The sequence below is a fragment of the Aphidius gifuensis genome, linkage group LG5, assembly GCF_014905175.1.
Source record: "Aphidius gifuensis isolate YNYX2018 linkage group LG5, ASM1490517v1, whole genome shotgun sequence".
Taxonomy (NCBI): domain Eukaryota; kingdom Metazoa; phylum Arthropoda; class Insecta; order Hymenoptera; family Braconidae; genus Aphidius; species Aphidius gifuensis.
Window position 1 is genome coordinate 20,304,647 of NC_057792.1, and position 16,988 is coordinate 20,321,634.

Genomic DNA, 16,988 nt, shown 5'->3' on the forward strand with positions numbered 1-16,988 from the left:
TTTGGAAAAATAAATGAGGAAAAAAAAAAAGACAACTGGGTAAATTTAAAAAATAAATAAATTATGAAAATGGATTTATGCAATTTGTTGTTATCAATTCAATTATAGAAGATTATTATCGATCCTAGATGTGAATTTATATATCAACACAATTTACTTGATGATGTAAAAATTATTTAATATATCCATTTACATGGGAATTTAAAAATATCAGCTTACATGCAACCTTGCAAGGTCGATTTATTCATTAAATAAAAATTTTTAATATTTTATTTATTTTTTATGGATCCTTAGAATTAATAGAAATTAAAAAAAAAAATAATGGGGCGAGGCTTTTATAGATGGTGATTTTGAATTTATGTTATTTTTATTTTAAGTCGTTTTTAATTATTGGGTGTTTATAAATGGACATGTAATATTTTTTATCTATTTTATTAAATTTGTGTAAATATATAAATTTAACGTGATGACAAGAGATATAATGATTAAAAAAAATAAAATTTATTCAAATGAAAAATGACTTGAGTTTTATAAATTTACCCACTCATTTTTTTTAATAATGAAAATAATTTGACAAATTTTTATTTAATCATGAAAGTAATAAGATGCAAAATTAATAATTAATTTTTAAATTTAAATTTTTTTTAATATTTAAAAATTAATAGTACGAAAAAAAAAAAAGAATTAATTTTTGAATTTTTTTGTAATTTTTAAACATTAATAATTAATTAAAAATTGACAAAATAAATTGATTATTAATTTTTTTTTTTTTTTTTATTATTAACAAGAATAAATAATAAAATAAATAAAAAAAAACAAAATTAGTATTTAATTTTCAAAAAACATTAGAAAATTAAAAATAAGAAAAAAATAAAAAAAAATTTACTTGAATTTTTTGAATTAAAATAAAAAAAACAATAAATAAAAAAATTGATAATATAAATTAATAATTAATTTTTATTTTATTATTAACAATCACAAATAAAATTCTAAAAAAAATCAATTATTTTCTAACATAAAAATATATTGCTAAATTTATAAAAAAATTATTTCTCTACTCAATCGACGATGGATTATATTTTTATAAATTTTTTACACCACGTAATTATACTTCCTCAACACGTACGATTCAAATGTACCATCGTAAATCATTTTTAGTCTGTCGTACATACATGTCGTATATCCCTAACACATGTTTTGTTATCTATTTTTATTTTTTTATCTGAATGACCGCAAACCTGTCCGCCTTAATGACATTTTTACAGATATAACTGTTATAAAATTAACGGGAGTAAAATTTTGATGAAATATGATAAAACATAAAAAAATATTGTTAAACAAATTATAACGTTTTTATTCATTAAAAGCTATGTGACTATATTATAAAGAAAAAAAAAATATAGCAGAATTAAATTGACCTTGGTATATGAACTTTGAAGATGTACTTTTTAAAGTGGTTAATTTTTTTTCATTCTTTTTTGGATGAACCTTAAGTTAAGAATAATTCCGGTTTGCGACAACAGACTGCAACAGACCAAGTGGTACCAAGATATAGCAAGATGATATCATTTAATGAATACCAAATGCACATATTGAATTTTCATTGGAAGATTCGAATATTTAAAAAAAAAAAAAATACGTAGGTGGTGCAGCCAACTCCAAATGCATTATCTACCAATACATCTATATGTATATGTAAATTTAATTATTTATTTATGTGTGTATGATATTTCGAGTGGTCTCACAGGTATTTAGTTTTTTTTTTTTCAATGCAGTTTATTATCTTGCTCGCCATTTTAGCAATGAGGAAGGAAGACCCAAAAATAAAACTATAAAATGCAAATACGTATCACAATTCTTTTTTAGTTGTTTTTTTTTTTTTACAAAAAAAAACCCGTTTCAATCGTTATTTGATTCCGTTATTATGTTATTGTCTGACCTACTCAGAAAAATCCCATGTTATAATTTAACTTGAAAATTATCTTTGATATGAAAATAAAATTATATATAAATATTATATTTTCTTAATCTTATCAAAAAAAAAATTGATGAAACCGTTAACGTTTATTGAAGTACAATTTTTAAAAATATTTTTAATAATTTGGTAATTATTATTTTTGCTTAATTTATTGGAAAAAAGCTTTTATTGATGTTTAATTAAACATAGCTGAAAAAACAATTTAACAACAATTTTTTATCGCAATATTTTGTAATTGATAAATTGCTTAAAAAATAAATAATAAATTTTAAAATTATTATTTAAACAATTTATTTAATTTTTAATTTAAAAAATAAATTATTTTTATTCTATAAAAAAATTTAGAATTTAAATTATTTATTGTTTAAATAATTTTTTTATAAATTTTTTTTTTTTTTTTTTTAAATAATAAAATAAAAGCTTTGTTTTTTAAAAAATAATAATTATTTATTTTTATTGTTTTTCAACGTGTTTTTTATTTTTTAAATTTATTGTTTCGATTTTTTTTTTCTAGAATAATTCGTAATTTCTGTTTTTAATTTATTTTCATTACTATAAATGTATAATTGACGTTATAAAATTAAATCTAATATCATGCCAAATTATTAATCTAAAAAAGGATTAAAAATTCGATGCTCAATGCCAATGAAATTACGATTCAAATATTTCTCTCAAACTTCATCAATCATTTTATATATCCTAATAAAATCTTTTCTGATGGTTCAAAAAAAAAAAAGCCATTATTAAACTATATCGATCACTGATCGAGGACCATAAATTCTCTGGATCACGGTTTTAATCATAAAAATTCATTGGGCACGGTTGCCTGACGAATGCAAAAGAAAAAAAAATTAAAAACGAAACAACAAAAACCTTGATTTGACAACAGAGAATCAAGCAAAAATCTCTTAATTTTTTTTCATTTCGAATTTTAAATTTCGCTTCAAAAGAAACTGAACAAGGGATGTAAATAAAAACAAAGTAAAGTGCACGATTCTCACCCAGAAGGTCACACAATCATTAATACAAAAAAAAAAAATAATATTCCAACATTTCATACAGACAATTTTGTATTTTCTTGGGCGCCCAAGCGTGACTCGAATTTTCTCTCATACACTGTATATGTAACGCCTTGACTCTTCGTCAACGAAACAAGAAAAAAATTCAAAAAAAAATGTTTAAAAAGTTATTCAGTGAGTTTGCATCAAGTGGCATCAAGCATCAGGCATTATAATACAACCTTAAAGAGCGGCTTTATCAAAACTAAATTATCATAAATTATTTTAAATACAATAAATTCATGACTCGTATGAAAAATTCTTATTAATTCATTGTAGTTTGCATAATTTATTTGTCTTAATGAAATTCTATAAAATTCCAAGAAATTTAAACAAGATAATAATGATTACAATAAGAACACTAAAATTTTAACACGTTAAATTATTATATTTTTTTTTTATACACCACATTTATTTTTGCAACAAAAAAAAAGAAGAAGAAGAAGATGAAGAAGAAGAAATTTGACTTTGCGTGCGATACTTGAATATATGGATACAAATACATGGACACCAGGGGATCCGAATATTTATTTGATCCTTCTGCGAATAACCAAGTTTGAAATTTTTTATCTTAGGCTGTATCTTCTTGGTGATCACAGGTGGCTCTTGTTGATCATGATGATTAATCTGGATGATTGAAAGTGATGTTAGTCGAAATTTTAAATTGCAAAATTCAAAACAAATCACATGATGGATAATGGTAAATTTAAGTCATATATTATTTGAGATAAAAATAAGTAAAGCTACTTGTCAACTGCAAAAATAGATGTTTGTATTTGTATGAGAAATAATAAAAATATTGAATTGCGAGTTATTCGAGTTTTAATCAATTTAAATATAAGTTGTTAAACGAGTTTTGTACTTAACAAAGTTATTAATCGAACGATATATTCTGTGAATCGCTAAAATTGCAATGATTATATCGTAGATTTCTTTTTTTTTTTTTTATGAAATTGTATTTGAATTCTTTAGAGTGGATTTCTATAGAAATTTAGACGATTATTCTTGTGGTAATATTTTATGAAATTAATTCTTTTTTATTTATGAATGAGATTTTTTTTAAATAAGAAAATTTCGATATGATTTTTTTATTAAATTAAAAGACTTTTTTTACGTATTTTTTATCCAGTTATTTTATAAATTTTTGCCTGAATTTTAAATGATATTATTTTTAGAAAAAACTGTTGAAAAAAATTCTGATTTTTTAAATTTTTTATCTGTGAAAATATTAATTATTTTCTATTATTTTAATAAATTCATTTGAGATGATTAAAATTAAAAAAAATAATTTAAATTTTTTCATCTGTAAAAATATTAATTTCAACATGAAATTAAAAAATTATTTTCTATCGTTTAATAAATTCCTTGAGATGATTAAAATTTGAAAAAAAAAATTTTTATTAAATCAGTCAAAAAAAGTTTTAATATTTTAAAAAATAATTTAAATTTTTTTTGTCTATTAAAATATCAATTTTGACATAGAATTAAAAAATTATTTTCTATTGTTTAATATAATTTATCAGACACGATTGAAATCGAAAATAAAAAAAAAAAAATTCAATATAAAATAAATAAATTTTTCAGTTATATATTTTTTCTAAAAAAAAAAAAAAAATCTCAAAGCATTTTTTCTTCTCCAGCTATCAATAAACTTCCTCGTTGATTTTTATCAAAATTATTTAATCCTACTTGTATAATATTTCCGACAAAAAAAAACTAAAAAATCTCTTGATAAATGAATTAGCGATAAGTTGAAAAAAAATTCTAGTAAAATAATGGCTAATGTCATTAAAATAATCAATTTCAATTAGCCGATGATATTTTTTCCCATAGAAATTAAAAAATCTATATACGTTAATTATTTCTTTGAAAAATTATACAGATCGTCGACCCTATATTAATGAGTTACCAATGTTCTATATCAGTAATAATTTACAAACACCCACACAAATTCAAAGATGCGATAAGCCGCAAATTTCTTATATAAATATAATTCTTCTCAAAGGAAAGAGTAGTATTAAATTTTAAAATAAAAAGGAAGAAGGAAAACTTCAGTCCAACACGATTTAGTACAGGTTGAGGATAAGAAGAAACAGTGTAAATGGATATACTGATGTTGCAAGCTGTTTTAAAATAAAATTAAAAATTTTAAAAAAAAATTTACATCCACAAGCGAGTTCTTGTAATGGAATCTTTGGTAAACATACGAGCTTTGCAACCATGTGATTCTTGATACAAGTCAATAACTCTTTTGGGCTAAATGCCCTAATGAAGCGGATGCATTTTGACTGGCTCCACAACAAATATTTCGAGATTATACGTCACAGATTCTCCAAGACCAACTGAAAAACGATGCAAAAATAAATTAAAAAAAAAGAGATAAAAATAAGAAGGGCCCAAAAAACCACATGAAATTAAAAGACTCGCCAAGGACGTAGGGTCTTTGCTCTGTCCAGGTCAAAACCAAAGAGTATATCTTATTTCACATGTGATATCTATTTTTTTTTTTAAAATATATTTATTACTTGCTTGTCTATCTTTTCATGCAAAAAAGCCGAGATATGATTATCATTCTGACTTCTGCATGTGAAGATAACTGTAGCATAAAATTAAACCACTGATATATTTTTTTTATTTTTTTATTTTGGTAGCAGATTTATTGTCGGGTTTTGAGTCGGGGAAATTTATTTCTTTAATTTTAATAATTATAGAGTGTTTGATTCACATTTATGTTATTAATTATGATAATTGTATAGTTGAGAATTTTTTATGTAACACTTATTTTATTATTAATACACGAAATATAATTATTTTATTTCTGCAAATTTAATTTATGTTTAATGATTAATCAATTCTTAGAGTGTGTATTAATTTTTTTTTTTTTATTCTATTAATAACTTTGTTTAAATTTAAAAGGAAAAATTTATATTGTTGATATTATTAATGTTTATAAAGATCATTATTAATAATGTTTAAAAAATATATTTAAAATATTTTTTTTTTGTGGCGATTAATTAATTTTTAAAAAATATTTAAATTAATTTATTAGATGTTTGTAAATTTTATTTACATATAAAATATATTTTTAATAAATAAATATTTGTATGAAAAATATATGTAAGTTTTGTTGAAAATTTTTATCGACAGAAATGCGCTGTGGAATTGAATGGTTACCTGTAAGAGCGCGCTTATCAACAGGTGAGTTGTTGGAAGTGTAGAAAACTGAGAATATTGTTTCGATAAACTCTTTGAATCCATGGTTTGGTGAGTTACCGATTAATCGGAGGAGATTGGTAATAATCACATGGACTTACAGCCTACAGGTGATCACACATTAATCAACGAGATTAAATTGGTTGGCAGGGAAATTAATTTATTGCCTGGCAGCTGGGAAAGTTCAGGAAGAGATTATTATACTTTGTGAAATAATAATTAATTAGTTTTTAATCAATTAATTAAGTATAGGTGTGTGATTGAAAAAAAAAAAGATTGAAATTATACCTTTACAATTGTATTAATTATTTACATAATTAATTATTATTAATTATTTTCTATTAATGATATTATTTTTGATGCACTTTTGTCAATATTCAGAGTAAAATCTCTGCTGAAATAATATTTGTTAGGGAAATCGAAAAACGTAAATGAAAAAAAAAATAAAAAAGTTTAGTGAAAATAATTAAATTCAATTCTCGGTGAATCATTCGGTGAATTAAATAAATTCGTTTCATTCTTATTAATTTACATGATTTTTCTATAATAAAAATCGAGTATCATAATAATCCTGGTTATAGAAATTCGTAGAAAAATTGGTAAAGAAATCTCCATACAAATTTCTCCACTATAAAAAATATATTTCGAAAAGTTTCTTCACCTGTAGATCATAGATCTCTTTCAAATAAAATGACGAAGATTTAAACTAATTTTCCCTGTCGTTTTTTTTTTTCGAATATTTCCAAAGTTTTTCTCATTCGAGACGAAGAAGATTCTTCTAAATCATTTTTTTCTTTGCAAAAAAATTGTTGGAAAATTTTTTCATTACTAATTCGCTGTAGATGGTAAAAACAGCGTCGTTTTTCGATGCAGATTTTAGATCGTATAAATATAGAAATTAAAATAAAACAACAAAAAAGACAACAACTTTCTGATTTTTAATTTTATTTACATTGTATATAATCTGCATTTTCAATGCCTCATTTAATTAAAACCATTTTCGTAGAAAATCTCTCAAAATCACTTCCAACAAAGGATTTTGTATAAAAAAAAAAAAAAAGAAAAAGAAAGTGAAAAATTATCTCAGCAAAACAAATAGACTCTTCAGCTACGCGATAAGATGCATCTAAACAACGCATGAAAATGCGATGCACTTTACTGCATCCATTAAAATACGAATTTTATATAAAAGTTTTCTTTACAAAATAAAAGAGTAATTAAAAAAAAACTCATCAACATATATTGTAAATTACTGAAGTAAACTGACACTGACAGGGTCCACTGTTCAAAAATATTTCAATGATTAATAATTTCTTTACAAACGATTCATTCAATTAATTATTTTACCACGCAAAATTGCATGAAGATGAGAATCACTAAATCGCTCGCCAAGACGCCAAATCTAATTATCAATTACAATGAAGAAAACCGTGAAGCCTATCTTGATAAATTTTCATCTAAAAAAAATTCTCAAGCCTTTCAATTTTATTTATCCAATACAAAATTAGATATATTTTATTTTTTAATAAGTTTAACACATTCATGTCAATATAAGACAAAAAAAAATTAAAAAATTATTTAAACAAATTCCTCGACACAATGAAAATAATATTTTAATTTTTTATTAAGTAATAATATAAAAATTGTCAAATAATAAGAGATGGTACTCACATCATTATGGTGCCTTATTAGTGGCAGAAACTTGGGACTCAAGAGTGGGGAGTTCATATAAGACCCGTAGCCAAACAGTTCTCTCAGTGACCAGTCCCAACACGAAAACCCATCAGCAAAACTTCTTCGGTTCTTTTACTTTCATTTAACATTTGAATCTTTAAAGAACCAGTCAACTACGCAATTTTTTTATTTCATATAATTTATCTGTGAACAGTTTTATTTAAAAACACTAATATATTTAATTTGAATGATTTTAATACTTAAATTTGAGTTATTTAAATTAGACAAATATTAATTCAAATTTATTCATAATTTTTTGATATTATTTATAATGGGATCGTCACAGATTATTGCATTTATACTTGTTATTTTTGCTGCTGAGGGTAAGTTTATTTTTTCAACAAAATTAATCATTTTAATTGTCAATCAATAATTTAATTTACCAACAATCACAATCTATCGATATAAACAATATTATTAAATTATTAGCTACACTATTTGTTTAATAAATTTTAATATAAATAAGAGATAATTTAATAAAAATAATACAAGTTAAAGCTAATTATTAAGTATCAATTTTAATAGGTAAAATTTATATGTTTATTAAATAAATAATAATTGATTATAGTTATTTTTTTCTTAAATAAAAATCATGCCCTAATTGAGAATTCATATGTATATTTTTTAAAGAAAGAACTTTCACTTTTGATACACGGGTGAAAATATGAAAGTAACCTAAGAGTATTTTACACTCACCCACCTTTTTTTTATATTTTTTTTTCTTTATATAGTTATTATTATCAAATAAGATATATTACTGACTTTTAAAAGTAAATTAAATTTATATATTTTGTATTGGTAATTATGAAAGGTATACATTGGCCTAGTTTGTTTGTAATTTTTTAATTTATAAATGAATTATCTATAAATGGAAAAATTATATAATTAAATGTAAATGAAATTTAATATATAAAAATACAATTCTACTGATTAAAAATTAATATTATTATCAATTAAAATTAAATCTTAATTTGTAATTTAATATATTATGATGAGTTTCTAAATAAATCTTGTTGAAACATGTTTTTAAATATATTTCCGGTTGGAAAGGTTGAACTTATAGATAAAATAGAAATTACAGATAAATAGCTAATAAAAAAAAAATAACTGATTGAAAATTAAAAACAAAAAGCATTGATCCGTGGTATATAACTTTCGTTTTTGGTTAATTCACTTTCGGTGTAGTATCATTGAAAATAAATAAAAAAAAAAATTCTATAAACAAGAAAGTGAATAGCTAAACAGGAGTGCCGAGTTTACACATATTATCAAAGTAATTTATATCTATGTAATTTACATAAAGTCAAGCTTCATCTAATGACCCATTTACCTTTTTTTATTTTTTACTAACAATAAATTTGCCCGTGAATTTTTTTCTAATGCCTCGCTAGACAAATCGAAACGAAATTTCGAATAATAATTATTGAATTAAAATAATTAAATTGATAAATTAAATTAGGAATTTTAATTGGCCGATCTAATTAATACTTGTTTTTTGTAAAAAATTTTTTAGCATTATCACAAAAAAATGATGAAGATCCATGTCAAACAAAAGCTCGAGTTGTTGGTGACAAAGATTATTGTGATAGATATTGGGAATGTGTAGGTGGTTCACCTCAATTATTTGATTGTCCAAATGGTTTGGTATTTGCTGGTAAACATCGTGGAGTTACTGAAGGTTGTGATTATCCATGGAGATCAGAATATTGTGAAGGTAAACGTCAAGCAAATGGACCAATTGGTGCTGATCATTGTGAATGGCTTTATGGTATTTTTGGTCATGAAAAATCATGCACAAGATATTGGACATGTTGGAATGGTACAGCAACTGAACAACTTTGTATTGGTGGTCTTCTTTATAATGAAGCAACACATTCATGTGACTGGCCAGAGAATGTAGTTGGTTGTCAAAAACATCGTGAGTTTAGATTAATATGAAAAAATGAAATTTGATTGAGTTGTTGTCATTATATGGAATTTAAATTATTTCAGCATTATGTAATGATGATCCAAATGGTAATGTACCACTTGGTAAATCATGCAATCGTTATTGGCAATGTCAAGGTGGTTATCCACGTCTTCAAAGATGTCCAGCTATGCTTGTCTTCGACAGAAGATCATTGAGATGTGTCGTACCACCAACTGAAGATTGTGAGGTACCAACAACACCACCAAGTACTGAAAAAGAATCACCAGATGGTAATATTGAAGAAGAAAATCCTGAAGAAGAAAATCTTCCACCTGGTGTTCCACCTTTACCAGCTGGTGCTGTACCTATTGCTCTAAGAAACAGACCCAGAAATTAAAAAAAATAAAAAAACAATTTTTCATGTCGAAACTATCCAATCTTTTTTAAAAAAAATCAAAATTTAAATCTTTTTTTTTTTTATATATATTTAAAATACGAAATGAAAAATTTTAATATTTTTTTTTTTTTCAATTATCAAATCAATCTTATTCCATTTATCATTTGCAAAAAAAAAAAAAATTATATTTTGAAAAAAATTTAAATTTGAATATTAATTTTTCAAAATTAATTTCAATTATTTATATTTGTTTCTTCATATTTCAATTTAACAATCACCCTTAAAAAAACCCAAAAAAAAATTTTGTAAATACTCCCACGAAGGTTGTCTTTTTATATAAATCGTGTGAGATTTAATCGTATGGTTATTGTACGTGACGTGTTTGAAAATAAGACTATTGTATTATTTTATTTCTATAACGTAATAAAATTATGTTAAGTAATATTGTTAAAAAATTAATAACAATAATAAACAAAAAAAAAAAAACAAATTTCTCCATCGAAATAACATTATTTCTATACAAAATAAATTTTATTAATATTTTTTTTTTTATTATTCAAATGTGTGTTATATTTTTAATATTAAAAAAAAATTTTGATTGCCTGATGTAAAATTTTTTTAAAGATTAAAAATTTGTTGTATACAAATGTCGTATTTAAAAAATTATTGTCCATCAGCACTGAAAAATAAATAGGAAAAATAGTTAAATAATAGAAAAAATATGATGAAATTAAAGTTTTTGATCATACCATTGAGGATGTTCATCAGGATCCATACAGCTGAGTGTTATTGAGTCAAATAATTGGCCATCACCACAAGTTATCAAACGTGGATTACCCTCAACACATGTGATTAATCTTCCACAATCACCAGGAACAGCGAATCTTTAAAAAATAATATTGCAATTTGTGTTTTTGTTAGTTGATTTGTTAAATTAATTGTGTGATTGAGAAAAGTTGATTGTGTACCTTGGGAATGGCCAAAATTTAGCTGAAGCAGTGTGTTTTGGAACTTTGGTAGGACAGGTAAATCCAACAATGGCTTCTGGATTACAGTATGGAATTAATTGATCTGGCCATACACATGAATGACTCTTCTCATCGTAAGCGAGACCAGGTGTACATTCTGCCAAATGTCTTTCACCATAAATACATTTTACATAATTTGTACTGCATGAATCACTTTCTGGATATAAACCAAATTGATATTCACATTCTTCGGTTGATAATGGAGTATCTAAAATGTAATTTTTTTTTATTAATTTAATTTTTATAATGGAAATATAAAATACTATTTAGTTTTATAGTTTTTCGAATTTCTAACTCGTAATATTTAAAAGCTAAATTTCGATTTAAATTTTCGATTTTAAAAATTATTTAATGACGATAAAAATAATTTTGTCGGTAAAGAATATTTATCAAGGATAAAATACAACTAAAAAATTAACAATAATTAAATTTTTAATTATTATTATTTATAAAAAATTGAAATAATAATTTAAATTATTTCAAACAAAAAAAAAGCTAATTTTTCGATTATTTTTTTTCGATAAAAATTATTACAATTTCAAGTAATTTACGTTAAAAATTTTCAACAATTTTTACATTTGTTTAAATAAAAAAATATATAAAAGCTACAATTACGTAAATATAAATTAAATATTTGTTTTCTTTTTTAAATTAACAATAAAAAAATGTTAAAATATTTTTGTAAATTTTTAAAAATGATATAGGTGTAGAGTTTCAAGAATACTTGAGACGCCGTATGTATTAGCAAAAAATAATAATAATAGTAATATTAATTAAACCTTGTGTTAATAACGCAACAATATATAAATAATTATAAATTATAAAAACGACTTGTTAATATATATAAACTTACAATCGGCCTTGCGTTCACCACAATCAACAGCCCAGTTATAATTGCAATGATTATGAACAGCCCCATGTCCATCATAAAGAAGACCATTTTCACATTTTTCAAGTGTCAATGTGCCATTTGTACAGAGAAAAAATGAATTACAATCAGCTGGATTAGCATAAGTTTGTACTCCAAATAATTCTGGACAATTTGGAGCTCCATTTAATGGTGCATTATAAATTGCAAGACCACTAACTAATTTCAAAAAAAAACAACAAAAAAACATGTATTAATACGTATTGAAATATAATTATATAATTATTAACATGATATTTCCTTTTGGAGAATAAATTTTATCCATATGGCTCAAGTGAAAGTGATATTTTATACATATTTTTAACATTTTATATTTTCAATCGACATAAAAGATTTCTCAGTGTGTTATAAGTCGAGAAACGTATATTTTCATTAAATAATTCACAAAGCATCATTAAAATAATAAAATGAAAAATGCATCAGGATGCTTGAAAGGATGTTCAATGTAATCGTGAATGGTTTATCAATAATCGTCTTGAGGATGTTGGTTTTTTTTTAAATTTAAATTCAACTTACCGGTAGAAATGATTCCCGCCAGAACAAATAGATGATTCGAATTCATGTTTGTGTGTGGATTTTATATATACAGTTGTAACTGTTTAATTTTTTAAATTTTAATATTTAATTTCTTGTCTCGTCTGGTACGATACACGACGATATCAAGACCGTTACTACTGAAGCGTTTCCGTCAGTTTTACAAGACGATGCTAAAGTCGGCCTCGAAACGTTAACAACATTAAACATAGACCCCTTTATACTTTCAAATATACGATCACTTTTTCGATATTTTTCTCCCACTTTAATTTTTTTTTTTTCATTACACACCTTTTAAAAAAAATTTTTTCCATTTAAATTATTTTAATAAATTCAATTTTGCGACAAATATTCATCGCGGGTTTTTTTTTTTTTTTTTTAATTTTATTATTTTTTTTTTCATCATACATCAAAACTATTATTATGAAATTTTTAATTTTTTTTTTTTTTTCAATATAATATTTATAAACAAATAGAGAAAGTTTTGAGATTAAATTTTAACTGGATATTTATTATGTGCATGTTGTTGCACAACAAAAAGTAAAACATATTATAAATTGGAAAAAAAAAAAAAATTGGATTTATGATTTTCTTTGTAAAAGTATTTATGTATTCAGTTTTTTTCTTTTGTTTGTGACAGAACAATGTTACACATCATAAATTAAAATATATGTTAAGAAAATCGAGAGAGTGTTTCGAGAGAGAAAGTAAACTTGTTTAATCTGTTGAAGTTGCTGAAGTTGTTTTTATTTTATAAATATGGCATCTATTTTATCAATTCAAATTATTTATTATCAAGATATCAAGTGAATATAATTATACGTGACATTTAATTTTATGAATCGAAATATTTCAATATTAACCTGATTGTTAAAATCATTTCGAAACTGATAAACTTATCGAAACAAAAAAAAAATATCCAAGTAACTAAAAATTAATACAAAATAATAACTAGAATAAACAATAATTAAATGTGTTTTACATCAGACTGAAAATATTTTTTTTTTATTGTGAAAGAATTATTTAAAAAAAAAAAAGACTAAAATTATTTAAATTATAATTTAACTTTGCGAAATCTTCGAGTAGATAATTAATTTTTTTCCTTGTAATAGTCCTCACTGTAAAAAATGGAACAATAAAAATTTAAAACAATGAGAATAAATATTAAAAATAATAAATAAATAATTAAAATAAATTGAAATAAACATTACCAGCCAGGTACATTTTCTGGATCATTACATCTGAATGTTAATTCATCGTAGACAGTACCAACATCACACTGTCCTTTTTGTGGTTGAACACCATTTCTGCATATATAAAATTTAGCACAATCATCTGGATGTGGATAAGTTGGATGTGGTTGTAAAAGACCACCAGGACCACTGACAACTTCATCAGGACAAATAAAACCATCATCAAGTTGATCACGTTTTGAATGACATGGTTTTTCCGAATCAATTGCCCAAATACAAGCTGACATTTTATCATCATAAATAAGACCTGGTGGACATGGCATTACAGATGCAACACCATCAATACAATTTACAAAACGATCACACATTGATGGATCTTCATGCTTAAAATATCCATTTGCACGTGGACAACCTTTAGATGGCTGTGGTTGTTCTGCAAAAAAAATAAAACACAAAAATATAAATTTAAGCTTATTAACCGGTTTTTTATTAAACCAGTTTTTTCTAAATATAACTTTGACAAAATATTATTTAAAATTTTATGATGATATTTGCAAAATATAATGATAAAATATTTAAGGATACTTACGAAGAAGATTACGATCACCACATGGTACATTTGCTGGTAAATCACAAAGTTCTTTTTTATGATTATCATCTCTAAATACAAGTCCATCTTTACAAAGTTTTTCTTCAGCTATACCATCCTGACAGACATAGTATAAATCACATTGTTCTGAATCAGCATAAAATGATTTACCAGTTCCATCAGGACACTGAAATTGTGATTGACTTTGAGCAGTTATTGAAATTATTAATAATAAAAAATAATATCCTACAATCATTAGCTTAGCCATGATTATTTTTTAGTTTTATAATTTATTATTTTAACAATGGTCTTAATGTGGGTCTTGATAGAACGATGTTGATGTGACTGGTGAATATACTGATCTGTTTTAGCTTGTGCATATTCTTAACACTACCTTCCAATGCATTTCACAACTCCCACCCCTTTTTTTTATATCTCCCAACCGAGAAACAACTCCATCCAATTTCTTCGAAATATAAATATCTCACTTTCCATTAAATTTTAAAACAAAAAAAAAATTATCAATTCAATCAGACATATATGATAAATTTATTTTTGAAAAAAACAATTTCGATCAGCAATCAAGTTGATTATCCAAGGTCTACCACTACTGGCATTGCCAGAATTTATTACACACAAAAATAGTATATAAAAAAAATGAAACATAAATCTTGTTTTCAATGATAAAATTATAAAAATAAAATCAACCTTCTGGATGAACGAAGGTGAAAGCAATTACAATGTATTTGACCGGAAATATATCAAGTTTTTTTTCATTTTATATTTATATATATTTATCAAAAGTAATAAGGAAAAATAAAGTAAATAAATAAATTTCACCTTATTGAATAATTTTATTAAAAGTAAAAGTAATTACATGTATAAAAATTTAATTTTTTTCAACGATCACGCCATTGAATTATCATTATTTTTTTTTTTTTTTTATAATTCATTTTGGAGAAAGCGAGAACGTCCTAAATAAAACCTCTTCAAGGTTTTTTCTCGGGCTCTCCATACCAGTTTTCACTGTAAAAAAAAATATATACAAATTAAAGGGTTTGTATATTTAATTTATAAAATATAATTTTAATAAAAAATATATTTACCATCCTGGTACGTTTTCAGGTGTATCACACATTTCTGTTTTTTCATTATAGACACTACCTTCACTACAGCCTTGTTCACGTGGAGTAACTCCACTTAGACAAACATAAAATTTTTGACAGTCTTCTGGATGAGCGTATTTTGGATGATCAACATTATGACCATGACTATCAACTGGTCGGACTGAAGGACACTCGAAACCATCAGTCAGTTTTTGTCCAACTGGACGACAATTCTAAAAACAAAGAAAGCAACATTATAATCAATCAGGATTTTTTTTTTTTTAATTTTTTAATTACCTCTCTGTTGGCAGTTGCTGGCCAGACACAAATGCCAGTATTTTCGTCAAAATGAAGACCAGCTGTGCATATATTTTCGTTGTATTGACCATCAACACAATTATAAAAAATATTACAAACTGTTGGATCTGGATGTGGAAAGAAACCATTTTTTCTTGGACAATTTTTCGATGGCTGAGGTGGTTCTAAAATTAAAAATAAAAATATATTTTAATTTTTTAAATTTTAATTAATATTTTTTAAATAATTTTCTTACGAAGTTCTAAACGCTCAGCGCAGTCAACATTAAATACATGATCACATTTATTTATTTTACGATTAAATGGATCGAAAACAAGTCCATCTGGACATAATTTTTCTGTTGGATAACCATCTTTACATTCATAAAATTTATCACACTGCACTTCATCTTCATATTGACCATCTTTTAATGGACACTTGAAATTACCATCTGAAATTTTATTTTTTTTTTAAATAAATTAACATTTAAAAAATTAAATTATATAAGAAAAAAAAATTATGCAATATCTTTGGAAGAAAGATTAATTGACATTTAAAATTTAGAAAGTTTTTAATAAATATTTACTGAATAAAAAAAATGTATTAAAATTTAAAAAAAAAAATTGTTTAAATTATATTTTGTTTTTAGTTAATAATAATGAATTAAATTTATAAATTTTTTAGTAATATTTAAATTATAATTGAAACACTTACAAACGATGGTAATGATTGTTGCTAATACTAGAATTATTTTAGTCATTTTGATAGAAAAAAAATTATATTTTGTAAATTTAAAGAAATTGATTCTTCTAGAATCAAATAGATGATTTTTTTTTTTATTTATTCGCTTGTAATTCGCGGCCTTGTCGCATGACACTGGTTCTTTTTCTATGGATCTCCATGAGGTATATCCAATAGACACCCCCACTGTGTCTTGCGATTCTCCCACTTTTGATATTAACACTCAAGTATAATATATAATTGCCCACGATTTTGCCTTTCAACTTTCTTTCAATACTTTTTT

At 23.9% G+C, this 16,988-nt stretch overlaps 4 protein-coding genes across 4 annotated transcripts; 1 reads left to right on the plus strand and 3 right to left on the minus strand.

Moving 5' to 3' along the window:
* The first annotated feature begins 7,992 nt into the window (after positions 1–7,992).
* On the plus strand, positions 7,993–10,745 carry LOC122858420 (peritrophin-1-like). Its single transcript, XM_044161312.1, has 3 exons — positions 7,993–8,306; positions 9,497–9,901; positions 9,976–10,745. The coding sequence occupies exons 1-3, from the start codon at positions 8,255–8,257 to the stop codon at positions 10,287–10,289; spliced, it is 771 nt and encodes a 256-aa protein (XP_044017247.1). The 5' UTR covers positions 7,993–8,254; the 3' UTR covers positions 10,290–10,745.
* Positions 10,583–12,998, minus strand: LOC122858422 (protein obstructor-E-like). The gene is made up of 5 exons (XM_044161313.1): positions 12,762–12,998; positions 12,171–12,404; positions 11,258–11,525; positions 11,039–11,173; positions 10,583–10,968 (listed from the first exon to the last, which is right to left on the minus strand). The coding sequence occupies exons 1-5, from the start codon at positions 12,805–12,807 to the stop codon at positions 10,953–10,955; spliced, it is 699 nt and encodes a 232-aa protein (XP_044017248.1). The 5' UTR covers positions 12,808–12,998; the 3' UTR covers positions 10,583–10,952.
* Positions 12,999–13,846: 848 nt separating this feature from the next.
* Positions 13,847–14,937, minus strand: LOC122858423 (protein obstructor-E-like). Its single transcript, XM_044161314.1, has 3 exons — positions 14,562–14,937; positions 13,991–14,405; positions 13,847–13,897 (listed from the first exon to the last, which is right to left on the minus strand). The coding sequence occupies exons 1-3, from the start codon at positions 14,827–14,829 to the stop codon at positions 13,870–13,872; spliced, it is 711 nt and encodes a 236-aa protein (XP_044017249.1). The 5' UTR covers positions 14,830–14,937; the 3' UTR covers positions 13,847–13,869.
* Positions 14,938–15,445: 508 nt separating this feature from the next.
* Positions 15,446–16,861, minus strand: LOC122858424 (protein obstructor-E-like). Its single transcript, XM_044161315.1, has 5 exons — positions 16,679–16,861; positions 16,221–16,415; positions 15,965–16,149; positions 15,668–15,900; positions 15,446–15,587 (listed from the first exon to the last, which is right to left on the minus strand). Exons 1-5 carry the CDS (start codon positions 16,722–16,724, stop codon positions 15,551–15,553), a joined length of 696 nt encoding a protein of 231 aa, XP_044017250.1. The 5' UTR covers positions 16,725–16,861; the 3' UTR covers positions 15,446–15,550.
* Between the last annotated feature and the right edge of the window lie 127 nt (positions 16,862–16,988).

Coding starts and splice junctions, on each gene's coding strand:
- LOC122858423 (XM_044161314.1), bottom strand. CDS start 14,829: ATGGCTAAGCTAATGATTGTAGGATATTATTTTTTATTATTAATAATT. Junction 14,406..14,561: donor TGGTGATCGTAATCTTCTTC/GTAAGTATCCTT, acceptor TTTTTTTTGCAG/AACAACCACAGCCATCTAAA. Junction 13,898..13,990: donor CCAGAAAATGTACCTGGCTG/GTAATGTTTATT, acceptor CATTTTTTACAG/TGAGGACTATTACAAGGAAA.
- LOC122858422 (XM_044161313.1), bottom strand. CDS start 12,807: ATGAATTCGAATCATCTATTTGTTCTGGCGGGAATCATTTCTACCG. Junction 12,405..12,761: donor GGCGGGAATCATTTCTACCG/GTAAGTTGAATT, acceptor TTTTGAAATTAG/TTAGTGGTCTTGCAATTTAT. Junction 11,526..12,170: donor TGGTGAACGCAAGGCCGATT/GTAAGTTTATAT, acceptor ATTACATTTTAG/ATACTCCATTATCAACCGAA.
- LOC122858424 (XM_044161315.1), bottom strand. CDS start 16,724: ATGACTAAAATAATTCTAGTATTAGCAACAATCATTACCATCGTTT. Junction 15,901..15,964: donor CAGCAACTGCCAACAGAGAG/GTAATTAAAAAA, acceptor CTTTGTTTTTAG/AATTGTCGTCCAGTTGGACA. Junction 15,588..15,667: donor CCTGAAAACGTACCAGGATG/GTAAATATATTT, acceptor TTTTTTTTACAG/TGAAAACTGGTATGGAGAGC.
- LOC122858420 (XM_044161312.1), top strand. CDS start 8,255: ATGGGATCGTCACAGATTATTGCATTTATACTTGTTATTTTTGCTGCT. Junction 8,307..9,496: donor TGTTATTTTTGCTGCTGAGG/GTAAGTTTATTT, acceptor AAAATTTTTTAG/CATTATCACAAAAAAATGAT. Junction 9,902..9,975: donor AGTTGGTTGTCAAAAACATC/GTGAGTTTAGAT, acceptor AAATTATTTCAG/CATTATGTAATGATGATCCA.